Source organism: Panthera uncia, chromosome E1 (genome assembly GCF_023721935.1).
Source record: "Panthera uncia isolate 11264 chromosome E1, Puncia_PCG_1.0, whole genome shotgun sequence".
Taxonomy (NCBI): domain Eukaryota; kingdom Metazoa; phylum Chordata; class Mammalia; order Carnivora; family Felidae; genus Panthera; species Panthera uncia.
The window spans coordinates 48,033,866-48,056,035 of record NC_064814.1 but is presented as its reverse complement, the minus strand read 5'-3'; the positions used below and the strand labels follow the sequence as shown (position 1 = coordinate 48,056,035).

The 22,170-nt window shown below is 45.6% G+C and overlaps 1 protein-coding gene across 4 annotated transcripts in view; it reads right to left on the bottom strand.

Moving 5' to 3' along the window:
* PRPSAP2 (phosphoribosyl pyrophosphate synthetase associated protein 2) overlaps positions 1-22,170 on the bottom strand; it is a 46,513-nt gene that overhangs the window by 12,761 nt on the left and 11,582 nt on the right. For all 4 annotated transcript variants that reach the window (XM_049636884.1, XM_049636885.1, XM_049636883.1 and 1 more), the window contains 4 exons: positions 20,769-20,941; positions 17,472-17,587; positions 10,523-10,578; positions 3,047-3,195 (listed from right to left, as the gene is read on the bottom strand). In XM_049636884.1, the coding sequence (XP_049492841.1) occupies positions 3,047-3,195; positions 10,523-10,578; positions 17,472-17,587; positions 20,769-20,941 (494 nt within the window). The remainder of the gene's footprint in view (positions 1-3,046; positions 3,196-10,522; positions 10,579-17,471; positions 17,588-20,768; positions 20,942-22,170) is intronic.

Sequence of the window (22,170 nt, the reverse complement as noted above, 5' to 3'; positions counted from 1 at the left end):
CCAGTACCGGGGAAAGAGCACAGCAGTGTAGCCTTTAGGAAATCAACCCAACAAAGAGCCATACGAACACTCTCAGCTTGGGCCTCCTTAATCTCACTTTTAGAAACTTACAATGAAATAAACCCAAGTGCAGAAGTTTTTACCCACATACGCGCACTGCAACATTCTACTGGCAAGGAGCAGGCGAGAACAAGTACCAGCCAGACCCTGCTCAGGCTTAGGTTTAAGCCACATCTTTAAGATGGGATATTCAACAGCCATTAAAAATGCTGTTTATGGGGGCGCCTGGGTGGCGCAGTCGGTTAAGCTTCCGACTTCAGCCAGGTCACGATCTCGCGCTCCGTGAGTTCGAGCCCCGCGTCAGGCTCTGGGCTGATGGCTCGGAGCCTGGAGCCTGTTTCCGATTCTGTGTCTCCCTCTCTCTCTGCCTCTCCCCCGTTCATGCTCTGTCTCTCTCTGTCCCAAAAATAAATAAAAAACGTTGAAAAAAAAATTAAAAAAAAAAAAAATGCTGTTTATGCAAGTTTCTAATCACGTGGACGAAGGTACGTTATGGAGGGAGGCGCGCGTTCTGTGCCCAGGATGCACCGCATCTCCTTAACACAAGTAAGGAAAACCTGAGAAGAGACCCATGAAAAGAGCAATGGGTCTCTGGATGTAGCATTGATGATTATTTTCTTCCTTTATAACGGAATGTTTGGAATATTTATATAACGTGTACACACTCTGGAAAAGAACTGTTTTCTGTTTTAGTTGGGAGTTTTTCATGTTTAAGAAACAAGAATGTACAAACTAACATTTTATTATTTTATTAAATTTTTTTTGTAGGCTCCACACCCAGTACGGAGCCTAAAGCGGGGCTTGAACTCACGACCTTGAGATCAAAACCTGAGCTGAGATCAAGAGTTGGATGCTTAACCGACTGAGCCACCCAGGGGCCCCACAAACTAATTTTTTAAACCTAACACTAAATATCAAAATCTTGTGATACAATCAAAATCTCAAAATAGATGCGTCAGATGCCACAGGAACAATGCTTTCTTTTGCTGTCACGTATCTATTTGCTATTAACTTTAACAAGTATTACACAGAGAGGTCAGGCCATCAAATGTGCAAAAGCAAAGTGCAACACGTAGGAGCTGCGAAATTCAACTTCTCAATTATAATCCCCCCCAAATCTTCCAGCGTTCACCACCTGAGTTAAAACATAAGCACGGAAATGTTATAATTAAAATCGTGAATGAAATGAGCTGAAACAGAGAGAGCAAATAAACAGATGGAGGAAACGTCAGAGAGTCCCATTCCCTGGTTTTCATTTTTTTTTTTTAATTAAAAAAGAAATTTTTTTAATGTTTATTTATTTTTGAGAGAGAGAGAGAGAGAGAGAGCGAGCAAGCATGTGCGGGAAAGGGGCAGAGAGAGAGGGAGACACAGAATCCAAAGCAGGTTCTAGGCTCTGAGCCATCAGCACAGACCCCAACATGGACCCAACAAGGACCACGAGATCATGACCTGAGCCAGAGTCGGACGCTTAACCGACTGAGCCACCCAGGCGCCCCCCATTCCCTGGTTTGCAGACGGGAAACCAGCAGCTCCATTTCTGCAGTCCAGAAACCACTAGCTAAGGCCACATTTAAAGCTAAGACCCAGAAGTTAAAAGGAGCTGATTCGTCTAAAGACTGCGGGATGTGTTCCTGAATGGAGCCCACGTGACTGCCAAACTGAACAGGAATGTGCTTTCCCCCACGCTCAGGGGTGGGGCTTATCCCTTGAGCCGAAGGCACTGGGGCTCCTGACATCCACTACTGCCTAAAAGCAGAGCCCCCCAGAAGAATGCCCATTCAAAAGAATGCCCATGTCAGAAACCCACTCCAAGAACAACCAGGAAGGACTGACCTACCATGGAGACTAGAGGTCAGCACCACAGCTCAACAGACACTGTCACAAAGCTATCCTACTGCCATCCGTGTTGAGGAGCCGCTCATCTCTCCTAAAAGTCACCTGTTTTCTAGCTTCCGCTTCCCCTGTTAAAATGGTATAGAGGCCCCCAATCCTAAACCCTGTCTTTTCTCGCACTAATCTATCTTTTGTGAGTTTTTTTTTTTAATGTTTACTTATGTATTTGAGAGACAGTGTGCGCGAGCAAGTGTGGGGGAGGGCAGAGAGAGAGGGAGACAGAGGATCCTAAGAAAGCTCCACGCTGTCAGCACAGAGCTGGACACGGGGCTCGAACTCACAAGTTCGGAGCATGACCTGAGCCAAAACCGAGAGCCAGACACTTAACCAAATGAGCCACCCAGGTGCCTTCTTTTGTGAGTTTTATTGCAGGTCCCAAAGCCTGAACCTAAAGAGGGCAGAGGATAAGTTTTTCCTCCCCATCAGACTCAAACAAAGGCAGTATTTTTTTAATCAAGAAGATGTTAACAAAGCACGAAGGAAGTTTCTTAGAAACAAAAGCAAATTCACACATAACCCTACCACCCTGTCACCAGTATTTTCATCTTCCATATTCCCTCCCGGGCCTCACACAAACACAGGTATACCCTCTTGTGTTCTGCCCATTCCCATATGTTCCAGATTTTTCTCTTGTGTCCAGACAGTCTTAATTATGTCAACAGGCTGCATAATTAGCTGTGCTGATACAGCATAATTCAAGCCCTACCCTCTGCTAAGCCGTTTAGACTTTTCCAATATTCTGCATTCAAAATAACACTATAGTGAATAACTTGCACATACAAAGTTTTTTGCTTATGTTAAACCCTTCTCTAGGATATATTACTGAATGAATGAAATTCCCTGAAGTGCCAGAACGGAGTCTTTTCCTAGTTCTTGCTGTGATCACACCGACTGCTTCTAGAAGGCTCTACAGTCCACAGGGCTCTCTGAAATGCGCTTGTGACAACCAGGCCAGGCCAGGAAAAGTATTAGTCATTTTTGCCAACTTAAAGAAAAAACAGAGAAGAGGCAGTTCACAGCTGAAAAACAACAAATTCAGTCAGCCTTAAAACCAAAGCGGGAAGTGACAAAGAGGGGCCAGCGCACTTACTGGGGATCTCCAGGCTGGGGTGGATGGCAGCCACACTCCTGACCATGGGCGGGGAATGCCGTCCATCCACCAAGTCGGACTCGGCGTCCTGCGCTTCCCCGTGGATCACCGCAATTCCCAGTCGCAGGCGCTCCGCAAAAGACTGTGCCCTGAGGGAGAGCAGTAGACACAGTTCAGAAATCACGCAGCCCCCATTCTCCAGCGTTCGCGGGAGAAACAGAAGACAACATAAATCAGACGCGGTTTCCGAAAGAATTCGTGAAAAGAGAAAGAAGGTGACCTGCAAGTGTTAGGATGCAGGACAAAGTATGGAGTCCCCACGTGACGAGCGTGTCCCTCTGGCCGGGGCAGCGATGGGCGGCGGCCAGCCTGCTCTGTGCTCGGCCCACAGGGGAGCCTACGGCAGCGACTCCGCGAAGCCTCAGCCTCCTGGCTTTTAATTGCTAATCCACCCGGCCACGTACTTCATAGTGAGAACCAACCACAGGAGACAAGGTGCGTTACAGCCTCAGAAAAGCAGTGAGCGTCGATTTTTAAATTGTACTGAGTAGAACGAAGACACCATAAAATATACACGTTTACACTGTACAATCTCATAGGCTCTGATGTGCGTACACATCCGTGCCACCATCAGCACAACGAAGACCAGGAAAATCTCTCTCACTGCCAGACACGTCCTGGTGCCCCTTTGTAATTTCTCCCTCCGGCACCAGGCAAACCAATAGTTTGTTCTCTGTCAGCATAGTTTTGCCTTTTCTAGAATTCTGTGAGTAGAATCAGAGTATCTTTTTTTTTTTTTTTTTTTTGTCTTTCTTCGTTCACTAAGGATAACATGTTGGAGATCCATCCATTTTACATGGGACACCAAAGTCACCCCCTTACACTGCCACAATCTGTTGTTTGGGTCTATCAGTTTGCCCATTCACTTGAACTTCTGCATTGTTTCCAGTTTTGAACCATTACAAAACTGCTTTGAATATTCGTGTACAAATCTCTGCATGGACTTATGTTTTCTTTTCTCCAGGGTAAATACCTAGGCGTAGAATGGCTGGATCATAGGACAGGCATATATTTAGCTCTCTAAAAAAACAACCGTGAGGCACCTGGGTGGCTCAGATGGTTAAGCGTCCAACTTCAGCTCAGATCATGATCTCACGGTTCATGGGTTCAAGCCCCGTGTCGGCTCTGTGCCGACAGCTCAGAGCCTGGAGCCTGCTTTGGATTCTGTCTCCCTCTCTCTCTCTCTGTCCCTCCCCACGTTGTGCTGTCTCTGTCTCTCCCCCTTAAAAAATAAAAAACATTAAAAAATTAAAAACACAACAACAACGAACTCTTTTCCAAAGCGGTTATACCATTTTACATTCCCACGAACTGCGCACGAGGGCTCCAGTGCCTCCAAGTTCTGCCACTCAGTGTGGTCAGTCGCTTCAACTACTACCCATGCTAACGGCGTGTACAGGTGCCTCACCGTGGCCTCGGTTTGGACTGGCCTCATAACAAATGGTGCTGAACATTCTCACGTGCTTACCTGCCATTCGAATATGTACTTTGGGGTAAAGGGTCTGTTCATCTTTTGCCGATTTTTCAGTTGGGTTGTTAGTTCCCTAATAGGTTTTGGGAATTCTTTACATATTCTAAATACAAATTCTTTATCAGATACAGGCTTTCCCAATATTTCCTCCCACTCTGTCTGTGTCTTCTGTCATTCTCTTCATAAAGTCTTTGGAAGAGTAGTTTTAATTTTGATGACACATGATGTGACAACTTTCTTCTTATAAAACGGACTTCTGGTGTCATATTTAAAAAATGTTTGTCCAGGGGCGCCTGGGTGGCTCGGTCGGTTAAGCGTCCGACTTCGGCTCAGGTCATGATCTCACGCTCCGTGAGTCCGAGCCCCGCATCGGGCTCTGTGCTGACAGCTCAGAGCCTGGAGCCTGTTTCAGATTCTGTGTCTCCCTCTCTCTCTGCCCCTCCCCTGTTCATGCTCTGTCTCTCTCTGTCCCAAAAATAAATAAACGTTAAAAAAAATTTTTTTTTTTTAATAAAAAAAAATAATAAAAAAATAAAAAAATGTTTGTCCAACCAAAGTCACAAAGATTTTTCTCCCATGTCTTCCTCTGGGAGCTTTATAGTTTTAGGTTCTACATTTAGGTATGGGATTCATTTTTAGTTGATGTTTGTATATGATGTAAAACATGGCTCAGAATTGATGATTTTGCACATGAATTTCCAGTCATTCCCACACCATTTGTTCAAAGGACTATCCTTTCTCCATTCAGAATTGCCTCTGCCCCTCTGCTGGAAATCAGTATTCGAGATACACGTAGGTCTATTTCTGGACTCTGTTCTGTTCCACTGAGCTATTTTTCTATCTTTTCCCAATCACACACAATCACGATTGCTTTAGCTTTATGGTCAGTCCTGACTTCAGTGTTACATCTCCAACTTTGGTATCCTTTCTCAAAGTCTAAGTAGCACTTACATATCTACCGAGTGGAGGGGCAAGTCCACCTGAATCATATTTGGCCAACACCCAAATCCCATAATCACTGGTGTGGAAAACACCCTGAGAAGTGATTAGCGGTGCCATTACTTTCCAGTGAACATACACTGTTCAATCACCATGGATCGCCTTCTTCAGCCCCTTGGGTGTGTTTCTTCGTCTGAGAGAGAGAGAGAGAGAGAGAGAGAGAGAGAGAGAGAGAGAAGACGCTGGCCTCCTAGCTAGAGAAGATCAAGTGAGGTAACACAGACGTCTTAGTTCCAGCTGCTGTAACTGGATACCACAGACCGGGGGTGCTTAAACAGCAGAAATGTGTTTCTCACGGTTCTGGAGGCTACAGGTCCAAGATGAGGGCCTGCTTCCCGGTTTGCACAGGGCCTCTGTCTCTCACTGTGCCCTCGCGGGGCAGCGGGGCAGAGAACAGACGGCCCCTGCAGCACTGGTCTCTTCTCCTAAGGGCACTAAGCCCATACATGACGGCTCCTCCTTCGTGACCTAATTACCTCCCAAAGGCCTCCCCTCCTAAAACCATCACAGTGGGGGTGAGGATTTCAAGACGAATGTTGGGGGGACACAAACATTCAGTCCACAATAGCAGCTAAAACATCTGCCGCTAAACGTAAGCTCCCTGAGGGCACCTTCTCGGGCCTCATCCACCCGGCACAATAGCTTCTCAATAAACATCTGAATGGGTAAATGACAAACTCAGTGTGGTACAGCCCACCCTTGAACAATATGGGTTTGAACTGCGTGGGTCCACTCATAGCCAATTTTTTTTTATATGCATACAGTGCAATACTGTAAATGTATTCTCTTCCTCATGATTTTCTTAATAACATTTTCTTTCCTCTAGCTTACTTTATTGTAAGAATACAGTATGCTACACGTAACATACAAAATTTGTGTTAATTGACTGGTTACGTTATCAGTGAGGTTCTAGTCAACGGCGGTCTGTCAGTAGTTAAGTCCTGGGGGAGTCCAAGTTATGCGTGGATTCTGAAGCACGGGGGAGGGGCGGCACCGCTAAAATCTGTGTTGCTCAAGAGTCAACTGTACCAACAAATGCCAAATAAACGAATCCAAAGGCTATTACAATGATAAAATCTCATCAACACATGAAGTCAGATGTAAACTGAGTATTATAAAAGTTACCAAAAGCCTATCCATATGGGCGAGTCAAATGAAAATTCATCATATTCTTTTGGTATTTAGTGGGAAAAAACCGATCGACACACACTGCTGCTGCTCCGGTCTCCGCCGAGATGGAAGGCCCCCCACCACGGAGCAGAACTGAAAACCCGGATGTTACACATGAAACAAACCTAAGAAGCCTCTGAAGAGGACAGGAGACACAGACTGGCCGGGGACCTCGGGACTGCGGGGATAACAAGGTGCTGAGCCCTCTGGTCTTTCTGTCTCGTCATCCCATGTCATCCCATATCCCAGACTCGCAGCTGGAGAGGCGGGCGACCCAAAATGCCAAGAGGCACATACCAAAGAAGCGCAGACAAAAGCCTGCTTTCTCCAGCCACAGGACCAAGAGAGAGACCGCCTCCCACGTCAGAAAACTTTAACCCTACCCCCGGCCACCCCAGGAAAAACCAGCTATGCCACTCGCCCACACGAGTTTAGGTCAAGCAGGGGGCCTGCACCGCCTCCCTTGCCAGGCGATAACGATGAGCCCCAAACCCGCCAACGGGGCAGCTGAAGAGACGGCCAAGTAGGGGGCTGGCACTCTTCATCCCCACCGGGCGGTCATCACCCCCCGCGCCCCGCCGGGTGTCAGTGCAGAGGGACACCTGGACTTCCACCCCGACTCGGCAGTAAAGAGGTGCCCTTCCCCCTCCCCTGTGAGGTGGCGTCAGATGGGGCCCCGTCAGTCAGTGGTAACAGGGCCACTCCCCACCTGTGTCAGCAGAGGATTCCCAGGGAGCGGTGCTCGCACTCTGACCCACTTGTGAGTGTCTTCATCCGACTCTTCCTACAAAGCCACGGCAACCACAACAGTGTGGTGCTGACATACAGTCAACGGAACAGATCTGAGAGTCCACAAATACACACAAACATCTACGGCCGAGTGATTTTTGACAAGAATGCCAAAGCCATTCAAGGGGGGAAAGAACAGTCTTTTTGACAAATGGTGCTAGACAACCAGACAATCACGTGGAAAAGAAAGAAGCTGGACCCCTACCTACGCCTCCCTCCGATCGACAACCCAAACCTAAGAGCTAAAACTACACTATTGGGAGAAATCATAGGGGTAAAACTTAATGCCCTGGGTTTAGCGATGGCTGCTTAGATACGATGCCAGAAGCAAAAGCAGTAACAATAATGCCAAACCGGGCTCCATAAAATTAAAAACTTCTGTGCGTCAAAGGACCATATCAAGACGGAAAAAGACAACCTGCAAAATGGGGTAAAATATTTACAAACCACGTATCTGATAAGGATCTAGTCTCCAGAATACATAAAGGACTCCTACAATTCAACCACAAAAAGAAAAACCACCCAGTTAAAAAATGTGCAAAAAGGGGCACCTGGCTGGCTCAGTCGGTTGAACATCTGACTCTTGATTCTGACTCAGGTAGCGATCCCAGGGTCGTGGGATGGAGCCCCGCGTCAGGCTCTGCAGTGAGCATGAAGCCTGCTTAGGATTCATTCTCTCTCTCTTCCTCCCTCCCTCCCTCCCTCTGCCCCTCCCCTAGCTCATACTCACTCTCTCTTAAAAAAAAAAAAAAAGTACAAATGACTTGAGTAGACATCTCTCCAAAGAAGCACATGAAAAGACGCTCAACATCATTCATCACCAGGGAAGTACAAATCAAAACAACAACGAGACACGACTTCACACCCACTAGGATGGCTGTAACAGTAACGAAACAGCAAATAAGCGTCGGTCGGGATGTGGAGAGATTGGAATCCTCGTACGTTCCTGGTGAGAACGTGGCCTGGTGTGGCAGCCCCTCAAAAAGGTAAACACAGGGGGCACCTGGGGGGCTCAGCGGGTTGCACATCCAACTTCAGCTCAGGTCATGATCTCACAGTTCGTGAGTCCGAGCCCCGGGTTGGGCTCTGCCCTGGCGGTGTCTCCCTCTCTCCACCCCGCCCCTGCTCACACTCTCGCTCTCAAAAATAAAGAAACATTTAAAAAAAATGTAAACCTAGAATTACCATACGCCCAGCGCTTTCAATCCTAGGTATCCATCCAGGAGAAAGGAAACCACGCGTCCACACAGCAACGGGTACACAAATGTTTGCGGCAGTGCTACTCACAACAGCCACTAGGTGGCAACAACCCAAACGTCCTTCAATACGTGGATGGCTAAACAGGCTGGAAGAGTAGTCAGCCATAAAACGGAATGAGATCTTGACACAGGAGACAATGTGAAGGAACCCCGAAAACATTGTGTCAAGTGAAAGAAACCAGATGCAAAAGGCCACCCAGTGTACGATTCCATTTATATAAAATGTCCAGAAGAGGCATATCCAGAGACAGAAAGCAGATCAGTGGTTGCCAGGGGCTGGGGAGAGAAGGGAATGGAGAGTGATTTCTTAACGGGTCCGGGGTGTCCTTCAGGAGTGATGAGAAAGTTCTGAAACAAGAGAGTGATGGTCGTTGCACAACACTGTGGGGGCGCTAACTGCCAATGAACTGTAGACTTTAAAACGATCAGTTCCACGTTCTACGATTTTCACCTTCACAACAACTGAAACCATGTGTATCAGAGAAAAACAAATTACTAAATTAAATCTGATCCAGCACGATGCTTGGAAAAATGGGATCTTATGTTCCAAGACGAGTCACGGTTGGCTCCAACTTAATCAAATGGACAAGACTCTGCTGATAAAGACTCTTAACGGAAGCGCTGTGTGGACACAGCACTGGCTGCACTGGACACAGCTTCATGTTTTTAGCAGTAATGCCAACCTCGTTAATAGACCCAATGTCATTCCTCGTTTACCACGGAAAACTACTTATCGTAATACCTTCGAAACCAGCGGCTTATTGTCCGCGAGCTCTCCTCATCCTTCGGTAGCAACGGTCTGCGGGCCCAGGCCAGAGGTAGGTGCCTGTGGCCTCCTTACACACCACAGGGCTGAACAGGGATCCAGTGACCAAAGGCAGGATAATTCCGGGACACAATTTTAAAAGAGCTTTTTTAGGAAAAAGCCTTTCTTCCAACGTTCGCTTTTATTCTCTCCCTTTCCTGCTTTGTTGGAAACGCTGGCGTGGGAAATCCTCTCAACCCCAAGCCTCTTTAAGTCCTGTGTTACTGATTCATCAGTTACTCCAGGTGACACAGAACCCTCAGCACTGCCCTATTTGTAGGCCTTTCAGTAAAATGTCACCTTTCAACACGTACCAGTAAGTGGCCTCTTGGCTGGATATAATTCTGTTAATAAATTACTGAGTTCTTCTCATAAAAGGCAGTGAACAGTCACAAAGTATATTCACTGGTATCTTAAAGGGCAGATCTGAAGACCGACGAGCGGCTGCCAATCAAGAACTAGGTCAGGCATCCCTACAGACCTGGAAGTTTCTGACTACTGGTCACATACTGGGATTGAAAAAAAAGACGAAAAGACATCATCATTTTTAAAATGGAGCCAGCAGACAATCTTCTAAACTAAAAATCCACAGGGGTGCCTGGGGGGCTCAGTCAGTTAGGCATCCAACTCTTGACTTCAGCTCAGGACATGATCTCACAGTCTGTGAGTTCGAGCCCTACATCAGGCTCTGCACGGACAGTGCCAAGCCTGCTTGGAACTCTCTCTCCCTCTCTCTCTTGTCCCTCCCTGCTTGTGCGCGTGCACTCACTCTCTCTCTCAAAATAAATAAGCTTAAAAAAAAAAAAAATTAAAAGCCCACAGAATTAAGGGAACCGCTGAGACAGAATCCAGAATGTCCAGGATCCAACTGGGGATGTGATTCTCCACATGGACCCAAGGAGTAGTCATGAGCTCCCACCTACCTTTTGGCCGAGGCTGGAGATTTGGCCACGATCACTGCATTCCTGTAGTCTGGGATCTGCGACAGATTAAGAGGTCAGGGATTACTCCAGAGGCTGTTCACGCCAGCACCTGACAGTCAATAAAAAGGAACATTCCTAGACTCAAAACTGTCATCTGGTCACATGAAAAGTCTTCCAAAAAGAGAAAAAGTTCAAAGTAAATTTCCCCTTTGGAAAATGAAGAAACTCCTACTACCTAGGAAAAAATATGACGGAGGTATGAGCCTCACAGACTTAAGACAAAAAGTAATGCTAATCGGTGATTAGCTGATATCCAGGGGCCAGTGAATACTGTAATGGGGTATAAAGACGTTTTTATAAAGTCAACAGGAATTCCTCTCATGAATCCCCGTTACGTGCAATTTCACAGTGCAAGGATGATATGCATCCAACCTGAATCCAAGGCAACTGTCACATTCCAAATTAGTACACTCCATACGAATGACTCCCATATCTGAGTCATGGCATTTTGAGGAAACCAATTTGTTAAAGGATAGTCAGGATGGTGGGGTTTTTTAAAGATATGAAGAACCCTTAAGAAAATAACTAAAATATCAGTCTACTCTGCAGCCTTTTACTGTTGGAACATTTGAAGTGATTGTAATTGAAGATATACCCATTATCGACTTCTGAGAGTTTATAAGACAGAACTCTTTTTAAGCTGTGGAGTGATTTACTTCTGACTTCATCCTGGCAATCGTTTCAAATTACGCTCTTGACATTTAGACACTTCGTTAAATGGTATTATTTCATTCAATATACCCTCTTCACTTTTTTTCTCACAACTATGCTATATCAATGAATTTCTATATAAGCATTAATAACATCTAACACCTTGTACAATGCCTAGTACACGGGAAGCACTAAGTAATACTTAGTAGATAAACAGAACACTGATTTGAAGAACGCTCTAATGCAGAAACACCCAGCATAACCACATGGGTCGGGTATCTTTATAGGGCAGCCTAATTCGTCCAACACTACCAAGGAGTAAGGGAGCAAAAAATACACATGGGCATTTTCCTTATTTTCACCGGAAGTCTTCCTAAACTGTTTTATGGACTTCCTTGTCTCTCACCAAATATCATCAAACAGCGCAAACCCAGCCAAGAGGAGAAGTAACAATGAAGGAAAACAATTAATAAAGCAAATAAAAGGAGACTTTAAAAGAAAGGACTCTTTAATAAAAACAGGTCTATTTCGGGGGTACGTGGCTGGCTCAGTTGGTAGAGCATGAGACTCTTGATCTCAGGGTTGTGAGTTCAAGCCTATGTTGGGAGTAAAGTTTGCTTTAAAAAAAAAAAAAAAGAAAGAAACGAAAACAGGTCTATTTTCTCCCCAGGAGCTACAACAGGAAACTGTACACTTAAAGAACTGGCTGTTAAGAAAAAGAACCAGGGGCGCCTGGGTGGCTCAGTCAGTTAAGTGTCTGACTTCAGCTTAGGTCATGATCTCGCAGTTCATGAGTTCAAGCCTGGCGTTGGGCTCTGGGTTGATGGCTCAGAGCCTGGAGCCTGCTTCAGATTCTGTGTCTCCCACTCTCTCTCTGCCCCTCCCCTGCCTGTGCTCGCTCTCTCTCTCTCTCTCTCTCTGTCTCTAAAAAATGAATAAACATTTTTAAAAAATTTAAAAGAAAGAAAAAGAACCAAAAAGAAACCTAGGCAGTGGAAATAAGAAACTCACTAACGGGCTTTTACGGTGGCAGAATGGACACAGATAAACAAGCCTGCGTCTTCAAGCCAAGGGATTTTCCCACAACACTATATATAACAATGCAAAACTTGAAAAAGACCAAATAACAAAAGTGAAACAACAGAAACTAGATCCAAAATTTTCAACATCTAACAGTTCCCAAAGCAAAGAATGAGAAAACAGAAGAGATGAGATACTCAAATAATAGGGGGGGGGAAATGCCCAGAGAATGAAAGAGACCCAGGGAGTATTTAGTGACATGAAAGGAAAAAAGATCTACCCCAGACACATCATGCGGAAGTTTCGAAACCACAGCAGAAAAATGAGACACCATGGGGGCAATTCCTGCCTGCCCCCAAAAACACACTGGATGCACACTCACGCTAAAACTCAAGAAAGGGAAAAATTCAAATCATATAGCATTGTTTTGGTCATTAAGCTTGCAAAACTAAGTGCACAGGGAAATAGACACTATCATATGTACTGTTAGTGAAAGTATCAATTAATACAGCCCCTTCGGAGAACTGCAAGTTTCATGATATCATATTAAAATATTAAATTTTCATGATATTCAAATATTAAATTTTCAGAAAATTGAGATTTTTGCAATATCTACTAAAGCATTAAAAATGTAGATTACTTTTCTATCAAGCAATTCTACTCCCCAACATTTTTCAAAAAAACATGTAAGTAATCAGAAAGGTAAGTACAAGAATTTCCAATGCAGCATTATTTAACAATAGATTTTTAAGTAAAATATTTCATCTAAAAGAGTGAAAAATCGGGGCACCTGGGTGGCTCAGTTAGTTTAGTGTCCAACTTCAGCTCAGGTCATGATCTCATGGTTTGTGGGTTCAAGCCCTGTGTCAGGCTCTGTGCTGACAGCACAGAGCCTGCTTTGGATTCTCTATCTCCATCTCTCTGACCCTCCCCCACCTGCACGCTCTCTCTCTCTCTCAAAAATAAACATTAAAAAAAAAAGAAGATACAACATTCACAGCCCTTTTAAAAAAAAGGGGTGAAAAATTAAAACAACCTATTATCCAATCAAGAGGAGGACGGTTGAAAAAACTGTGGCTCATTTAAACTTGTGCTTTAAACACTTAAACACGTAGCCATTTGATCTTAATTAAACTCAAAGAAAATGATTCAGTTCTCAGTCACACTAGCCACATGCAACGACCACGGGCGACCATACTAGACAGCGGCTAGAACATTTTCACAATCACAGAAAGTTCTACTGGCCATCACTGATCTAAACTCAGAACTACGATGTAGCAATTATGAATCTTAGCATGGCAAGACCTCCAGACACCAGCGTAGCAATGGAAAGAACAAGTTGCAGAACAAGGCAAACAATATGTTAACTGTTTTTTGTTCTTTGTTTTTTTCCAAAAAAGCACCCACAAATCAACATCTGTAACTATGTATATAGACAAGGAGGCGAATACGAACAGAGAAGTCTGGGAGGACACAGGGCACAAAGCAAGCTGGCAACAAGGGCTACCCCTGCAGAGGGGCCAAGGACCAGGCTGGTGGCCCAGGGAAGCTGGGGCCTGACCAGTATGGTCAGAATTACTATATACACACATGCATGTCCCTGTCACTGCCACTGTCAACATAAAGTTTCATTTTTCACTTTAGAAGAAAATGACTCTATCAGGCAGAAGGGAAAACATACCCCATATCCAGTTTCCAGCTTCCAAACTCTGTAGTAATTTTCTCCTGAACCACTAAGGGAAAACAACATCAGGGCCACTGTGGAACCACAAAGAATCAAACTGCCCTACACCCTCATACTCCCTTGCTATACACCCCTACCCTGTCCTGATTTCTCATCCCCTGCCATATCTCATTTCTGTAAAGAGAGTGGCTGGATTCAAAGACACTAAGAAGAACACTGGGGTCGGGTGGGAGGTCAGGGGGAGGAGGGATGCAACTCAAGAATCAGAAATAGGATAACTCCAGGGACACCTGGATGGCTCAGTCGGTTAAGCGTCCAACTTGGGCTCAGGTCATGATCTCATGGTTTGTGCGTTCAAGCCCCACATCAGGCTCTGTGCTGACAGCTGAGCCTGGAGCCTGCTTTGGATTCTGTGTCTCCCTCTCTCCCTGCCCCTTCCCCACTCTCACTCTGTCTCTTTCTTTCTCTCTCTCTCTCTCTCAAAAATAAACATTAAAAAATTAAAAAAAAAAAAAAAAGAAACAAGATAACTCTAGAAGTTCTTATTTAAAAATTGATGAGATAGGATGGGATCTCTACATACACCAAAGAAATATACTTGTGGCCCTCCTCTTCATCATTTCCTTAAGAATCCTGGTGCAGACCGATGATCTCTAGAACTATCACCGTAATACCTCGTCATTTTTTAAAAATACGCATTGTGTTTAATCAATACCCAAGCCAATTTCGGTCATATTTTAGTATCTCTCTGATTTGGATGTCCTAAACTCAGTAGTGTCTTACAGCTGCTGTCGGCCCCACAGCAGCTGTGACGTGCTTTTCCAGCCCTTCACACATGTGAAGAAGGCCATGGCATTCATTTCAAACAAGCCACAGGCACTGCTGGTTCTGTACGGGCCGGGTTTGACTGCCATTTAAAACGTCTCCAGCAAGAGTTCCCTATGATTCGGCATTAAAACGAACAGCGACAGTGCATGCAGAAAGACACAGCACGTGGACAGCAGGGTGTAGATTTCACATTCGTGGCTCAAGCAGTCATGGCTGGAGGAATGACTGCAAGTGAGTATCTTCCCATAAGGCGATAATGGAATGCTCTGTGGGACCTAACGAAGGAAGGCTGTGCACTGCCAGTGAAGCTGGAAAGGACTGAATCTCAAAGGACACCTAACACGCACCCACAACGCGACTGAAGGAAGGAGAACCTGCCAAACACCCAGGAGAGAGGCCCAAAGCTTCAAGGCCATGAGCACCCAATTATCGGGACTTTCCTTCCAACTCTGGCAGAAAGGGCTTCAATTCCAGTGACGGCTCAAGAGAGAAACATGTGAGCTGTCAGATCGGAAAATGTCAGCATCAGCCTTGCAGAACAGGATCACTGAGGGACACAAAGGCACTGTGTCACACAGCTAATCCACAGTGTTTCCTTCCTTCCTGATGACCTAAATAATGTAAACCTTAGCCGATGGCATCTTCGATTCGGTAAGATATGGTCAACTAAAACAAGCACGCTGTAAAAGGCAAAAAGAACAGAAGTCCTTTTAAACAGTGAGCTCCCGTAGAGTACTTCATTTTTTTTTAAGTTTATTTATTTTGAGAGAGAGAGAGAGAAAGAGAGCGAGCATGCATGTGCAATGTGTGAGCAGGGGAGAGGCAGAGAGAGAGAGGGAGAGACAAAATCCCAAGCAGGCTCTGAGCTATCAGCGCAGAACCCAACTTGGGACTAGATCTCCCAAACCGTGAGATCATGACCTGAACCAACATCGAGAGTCAGACCCTTGGGACGCCGCCTGGGTGGCTCAGTCAGTTAAACATCCGACTTGAGTTCAGGTCATGATCTCACAGTTCGTGAGTTCAAGCCCCGCACTGGGCTCTGTGCTGACAGCTCAGAGCCTGGAGCCTGCTTCCAAGTCTGTGTCTTCTTCTCTCTCTCTGCCCCTCCCCCACTCGTGTTCTGTCTCTCAAAAACAAATAATCGTAAAAAAAAATTTTTTTTTTTTTTAAAAAGTCACTTAACCGACTGAGCCACCCAGGTGCCCCTAAAGTGGTTAATTTTATGTTATGTATATTTTACCTCAATGAAAAAAAAAATCTGAACATGTCTGGTTATGTAGACTCCCTAAAGAAAACTACAGGTTACAAACTGAGATATATGTGAAACAAATACTAACCAATGGCTACAATCAAGAATTAAAAAAGGATGCCTGTGGCACAGAAAGAAACACACAAAACCACGGAGGAAACACACAAACAAGAGGCATTAAGCACCTTTTCACAGAAAAGGAAATCTACAAAGAGACGCTCGATTTCTTACATCATCAGAGATATATCCATCGACGTGACAGCAACACACCAGGCCACAGCCATTCAACAGGCCAAAGTTTTAAATTCTGGTAATGTAAGTATTGAAACAAAGATGGATCCACAGACTACCTGACTCACTGCTGGTCAGAACGGAAAGGTGTAACTGCTTTGGGAAAAATTAAACACAGACCATGCCATCTAGAGATGAATATAGAATCACGATACACTTGCTTGCACACCACAGGAGACACCTACAAGAGTGCTCACAGGACACAATCACAAGAGCAAAAACCTACGAGTAAACTGTGACAAGGCTGCACAGTGACTATTTCTCAACAGTCAAAATGGATGCACCGTGACACATAACATGGATGAGTCTTACTAACGTAACAGCAAGTGAAAACTGCCCCCAAATCACACAATCTGACTCTTTATAAACTTAAAAAAGTGTATTGTTTTGTCTTTGAATAATACCTGTATGTATGTGTATGTACATATGCGATAAGACCATCTACAAAGGAAGTCAAGAAAACGATGAAGCAAGACTCAGGATAGTGGCTCCCTTGGGCAGGAGGAGGCAGGGGGATGTGACAGAAAAGGACCACATGAGTGGATGTCAGTTATGACGGATCTAGTTTTCTTCCTACGTGGGAGGTTCACGGCCGGTGACCACTACAGACAGATGGACAGAGAGACAGGCAGAGCGATGGAAACACAAATGAGGGCCAGGTGCACGCGTGGACCAATGACGACAGTTATTTGACCATGATCACAACTAGTTCAATTCTAGGTACCTGAGGTCCAAAAGAAAACACAATTTAAAGAGCTTCACAAAAGAAACAAACTGCAGATTAAAAATTTGAAAACACAGGGGCACCTGGGTTGGCTCAGTCAGTGAAGCGTCCAACTCTCAATTTTGGCTCTGGTCACGATCTCATGGTTCATGGGATCGAGCCCCGTGTCAGGCTCTGTGCCGACAGTGTCGAGCCTGCTTTGGATTCTCTCTCCCTCTCTCTCTGCCCCTTTCCCACTCACGCTCTCTCTCAAAAATAAATAAACTTTAACAAAAAAAAAAAAGAATTTTAAAATACACTGAATTACATTTGTAAAGTAAATCGTGCTTTAAGCAGAATACACCAAGTTTTAATCCTTGACAGGTGGCCCAAGGAAATGGAAATGCGTCTTTCCAACCTTAAACAGAATGTTAAAATACAGAAGTATGAGCTAGCCCACCTCTTCTTGAATATACTGCAGTAAAAAGGGAGATGCTCTTAAATTATCAACAGGAATGTTGAAGAAGCCTTGAATTTCTTTCTGGTGCAAATCCATAGTAATAAGATGAGTTAGACCTTTGGAAACAAAGACACAAACATATGAAGAGCTAAATAACCAGCTGTACTGCATGAAATAAGCATATATAAATACTATATATAATAGCATTTAAAAAACTGCTCTCTAATTAAAAAGACTCAGAGTCTCTCTCTCTCAGGTTTTTTAATTCAATGACACTGTGAGAAAACAGAAAACATATAGTGGTCCCTGACCCCTGTCCCTAACACAGAGCTCCTAAAACCCTGGTACATTCCTAAGAGAAAAGAGCGCTAGGAGCACCTTCTGTTCTAATGAGGTGACTTTTGGTTTTTTTTCAATTTTTTTTTAATGTTTATTTATTTTTGAGAGAGAGAGACAGAGAGAGACAGAGTATGAGTGGGTGAGGGGCAGAGAGGGAGGGAGACACAGAATCCAAAGCAGGCTCCATCCAGGCTCTGAGCTGTCGGCACAGGGCCCAATGCGGGGCTCGAACCCACAAACCATTGAGATCATGACCTGAGCTGAAGTCTCCCTACTGAGCTACTCAGGTGCCCCCTAATGAGGTGACTCTTGGTGGGCTCTTGGAGCTTGGAATTTTCAGCCTTCACCCCATCCCCACCTCCATTCTCCAGAGGCAGGGGAAGGGGCCGGAAATGGAGCAGGCACGAGGAAGCAGAGGTTTCGGGCAGCTGCCAGGTAGGTGAACAGGTGGAGGTGCTGGCAGAGGTCATGGGCTCCGCAGCCCTCCCCACATGTGGGGCCTCGCATCCCCTCCAGCAGGACAATCGCCCGTCTTCTTTATCTTACGCTTTTCCAATCAAGTGGCAAACAGTAAGTGGGCAGTTTTCCCGAGTTCTGTAAGTTGCTCCCGCAAATAATCAAATCTGAGGATGGGTCCTGGGAGCTTCTGATTCACAGCAGACTGGTCAGAAGCACAGGTGTCTACCTCCAGGTAGACAGTGTCAGAATTTAGTTAGATTGTAGGATACCCAGAGGCGTCTGGGTGGCACAGTCAGTTAAGCATCTGACTTCGGCTCAGGTCATGATCTCATGGTTTGTGAGTTCCAACCCCACACTGGGCTCTCTGCTGTCAGCACGGAGTCTGCTTCAGATCCTCTGTCCCCCTCTCTTTCTGCCCCTCCCCCGCTCACTCTCTCTCTCTCTCTCTCTCTCTCTCTCTCTCTCTTTCTCAAAAGTAATAAACATTAAAAACAAAAAACAAAAACCGTAGGATACCCAGCTGATGTCATGGAGAATTGCTAAGTGTAGGGAAAAAGCTCTACACATCTGGTGACCAAAAGTGACATCTTCTGCGTGAGTAGTACAAGAGATACACAGGAGGGGAACTGGCTTTTTCCCCACTTAGAAGGGAAAGACTGGGTGGTTTTCTTACACAGAGATACATGATTTTCACATCAATTTATAGTCTTAAAACAGCAAAGGTAATAGTAATGAAGAAAGGTCTCTTATAATTGTATTAGAGCAAGTTACATCTCCTTGAAGTTTCCTTAATAGGTACAGCAAAGCCATATTAAGACAAATATTGTCTTAAGATCTTAAGACAAACTGCACAGGCCTGTAACTAGAAGAAATGAAGAAACTTCACCTCCACTGGCTCTTCAAAATGATCATCATACTTGAAATGGTCATCAGAAAAGTATAAGGAGGGGCACCTGGGTGGCTCAGTCAGTTAAGCGTCCGACTTCAGCTCAGGTCATGGTATCACGGTTTGTGAGTTCAAGCCCCGAGTCACGCTCTGTGCTGACAGCTCAGAGCCTGGAGCCTGCTTTCGATTCTGTGTCTCCCTCTCTCTGCCCCTCCCCTGCTTGCGCTCTCTCTCAAAAATTAACAAACATTTAAAAAATTTAAAAAAAAAAAGAAAGAAAGAAAATAAAAGTAGAAGGAAAATCTAATTGGAAAAGTTTTAAAAGCCAAACTTGACCCAAAAACCAGGAAAGTCAACCTGGTGGCCCATCCAGGATCAAGGCCAGAAGAGGAGACAAGCATCTTTTCGCAAGGCTCAGTGAGCCAGCCTGCTCCCTTCAGCCAGCTTTGAAAACTCTGAAAACTGACTTTTCAATAGGTTGTAACACTGAAGTTGCTGGGGTTCAAGTTTCACCAAGTTATGGTGTGTTTTGTTTGTTTCTTTGCCTTCTCTGGAATGCTACAGTAGAAAATTTATTCCACAGTAAGTGACTGTGTTCAAACGCAGTGATGTGGGAATATTTTAATCCTTCCCTCTCTGTGCCAATGCTCCAGGATATGTGGCTTCTACAATCATACACACGCATGCACGTGCCCACACAGGCATGTGCACAACTCTGAAGGTTATTCAGAAACAAGGGGGAGACAATTAGGCTACCTGAAAAGGCGCAACACAAATTACCACATATGGTTTGCAAAATATGCCAATCTGTGCTGCGAAGAGGCTAAAGGAAGTTGTTGCTGTTAAAATGCTCGGTTCCAAATGCCTTTTCCCCTTCAAAAATGACTTAAATGTGAGTGTAATTTGTTGCTTCAGTGTCATTTTTTTTTTTTCAACTTTTTTTTTTTTTTTTTTTTTTTTTTTGGGACAGAGAGAGACAGAGCATGAACGGGGGAGGGGCAGAGAGAGAGGGAGACACAGAATCGGAAACAGGCTCCAGGCTCCGAGCCATCAGCCCAGAGCCCGACGCGGGGCTTGAACTCACGGACGGCGAGATCGTGACCTGGCTGAAGTCGGACGCTTAACCGACTGCGCCACCCAGGCGCCCCAAGTGTCATTTTTTAAACAAAGAAATTAGGAAAAAATAAGTCATTCTCCTTAATTCTGTGTTTCAGGGAGTTGGGAACAGGAGAGAATTATCTGCACTGCTTTCTCGTTATACATAAGCTGTCTTTAAAAACGGTCTTCCTGGGGCGCTGGGTGGCTCAGTCAGTTAAGCATCTGACTTCAGCTCAGCTCGTGATCTCATGGTTCATGGGCTCAGGCCCCGCATGGGGCTCTGTACTGACAGCTAGAGCTTGGAGCCTACTTCAGATTCTGCGTCTCCCTCTCCCTCTGCCCCTCCCCAACTTGTACTTGGTCTCTCTCAAAAATAAATAAAACACATTAAAAAACAAGAAAAAGTCTTTCACTCTGTTTAGCATTCGCATTTAGTTAAAACAAGGCTTTACAATTTCTAAGGTAAAAATAAACTTCCCGGGTCCCGCTAAGCATCAAATATCTGCCATTCTTACCCGCTTTGCACATCATCGAAGCCAGCAGTTTAGAAACAATGGAGCCTCTTTTTCTCATCTTGCACTGTTTGCTGTAAGGAAAGTAGGGAATCACGCCGATGATGCTTTTGGCACAGGAGGTCTTACACGCGTACACCATAATCAGGAGTTCCATGATGGTGGTGTTTACATCCCTGTGTTCCGAGAGAGAGAGGAGGGAGGGAGGGAGGGAGGGGGAGGGGGAGGGGGAGAGAGTGTCCCAGCAAGGAACGTGAGACGCCTGTTCCAACAAGATGTCAGCAGTGTGCTACTCCTGTCTCTACCAAGTCTCAAGGCTCGAGACGCAGAAGAGGAACCAACATGTCCCACATTCCCTCCCAGCCCATGACACTACTTCCTTTCTTCCTAAAAATAGCAGTCAGAAGAGCGAGCTTCCATGGGCTCCCACCGACACACGTATCTGCACCTACAGGTCTGCCCGCCCTCCGCCCTCAGTCAGAGACACACTTTCCACACCGAAGTTACTCTGAAATGAGCCCTCCAGATGGCCCACTAACCACCCCTACTCCACAGGACTCCAGTGATCCTCCCTCTCTTGCCTCCATCATCAGTCTGGTATGCACCCCCCCGACCAGACTGTACCCATCGGACTATAAACATTCTGTTGTCACATTAAAAACAACTAGTGGGGCGCCTGAGTGGCTCAGTCGGGTAAGCATCCGACTTCGGCTCAGGTGATGATCTCACGATTCGTGGGTTCGAGCCCCGCGTCGGGCTCTGTGCTGACAGCTCAGAGCCTGGAGCCTGCTTCGGATTCTGTGTCTCCCTCTCTCTCTGCCCTTCCCCCACTCACGCGCTGTCTCCCTCTATCTCAAAAATAAACATTAAAAAAAAAATTTAAAAAAAACTAGTGGCCATTTTTCCCACTGCCCCCGAACTTCTTTGCTCCCCTGTATATATGTCTCAAGGGAGCTGTCTACACTATCATCAGCTCATCTCCACTCACTCTCTCCCAACACGTTCCAATCCAGGTCATCAATGACCTCCACGCAGCTAGATCCAAGGTCATTTCTCCTCCTCCTCTCACCTCAACTCCCTGGGCTGCTCACCCTGCTTGACCCACTTGGCTTCTAGGACTTCCTCCTGTGCTGCCCCACTTGGCTTCCTGTGCCGGTTCTCCTCTCCCCACCTTCCTGCCTAATGCCCATTCATTTGCCCTCTCCTGTGACCTCGCCTCATCCGCTGGGCTCCTCATCGAGTTTCATGGCTTTCTAGATGCCGGGCACTCAAGGTCACACACCCCCCCCCCCCCCGCCCCGAAAGTGAAAGAGTAGGAGGAGAGGACCCGACAGGGAGTACAGAGTTACACCAAGGGTCCCGAATCATGCGTGCGGGAGCACTTGTCTCCTGTGAACTGCTGACA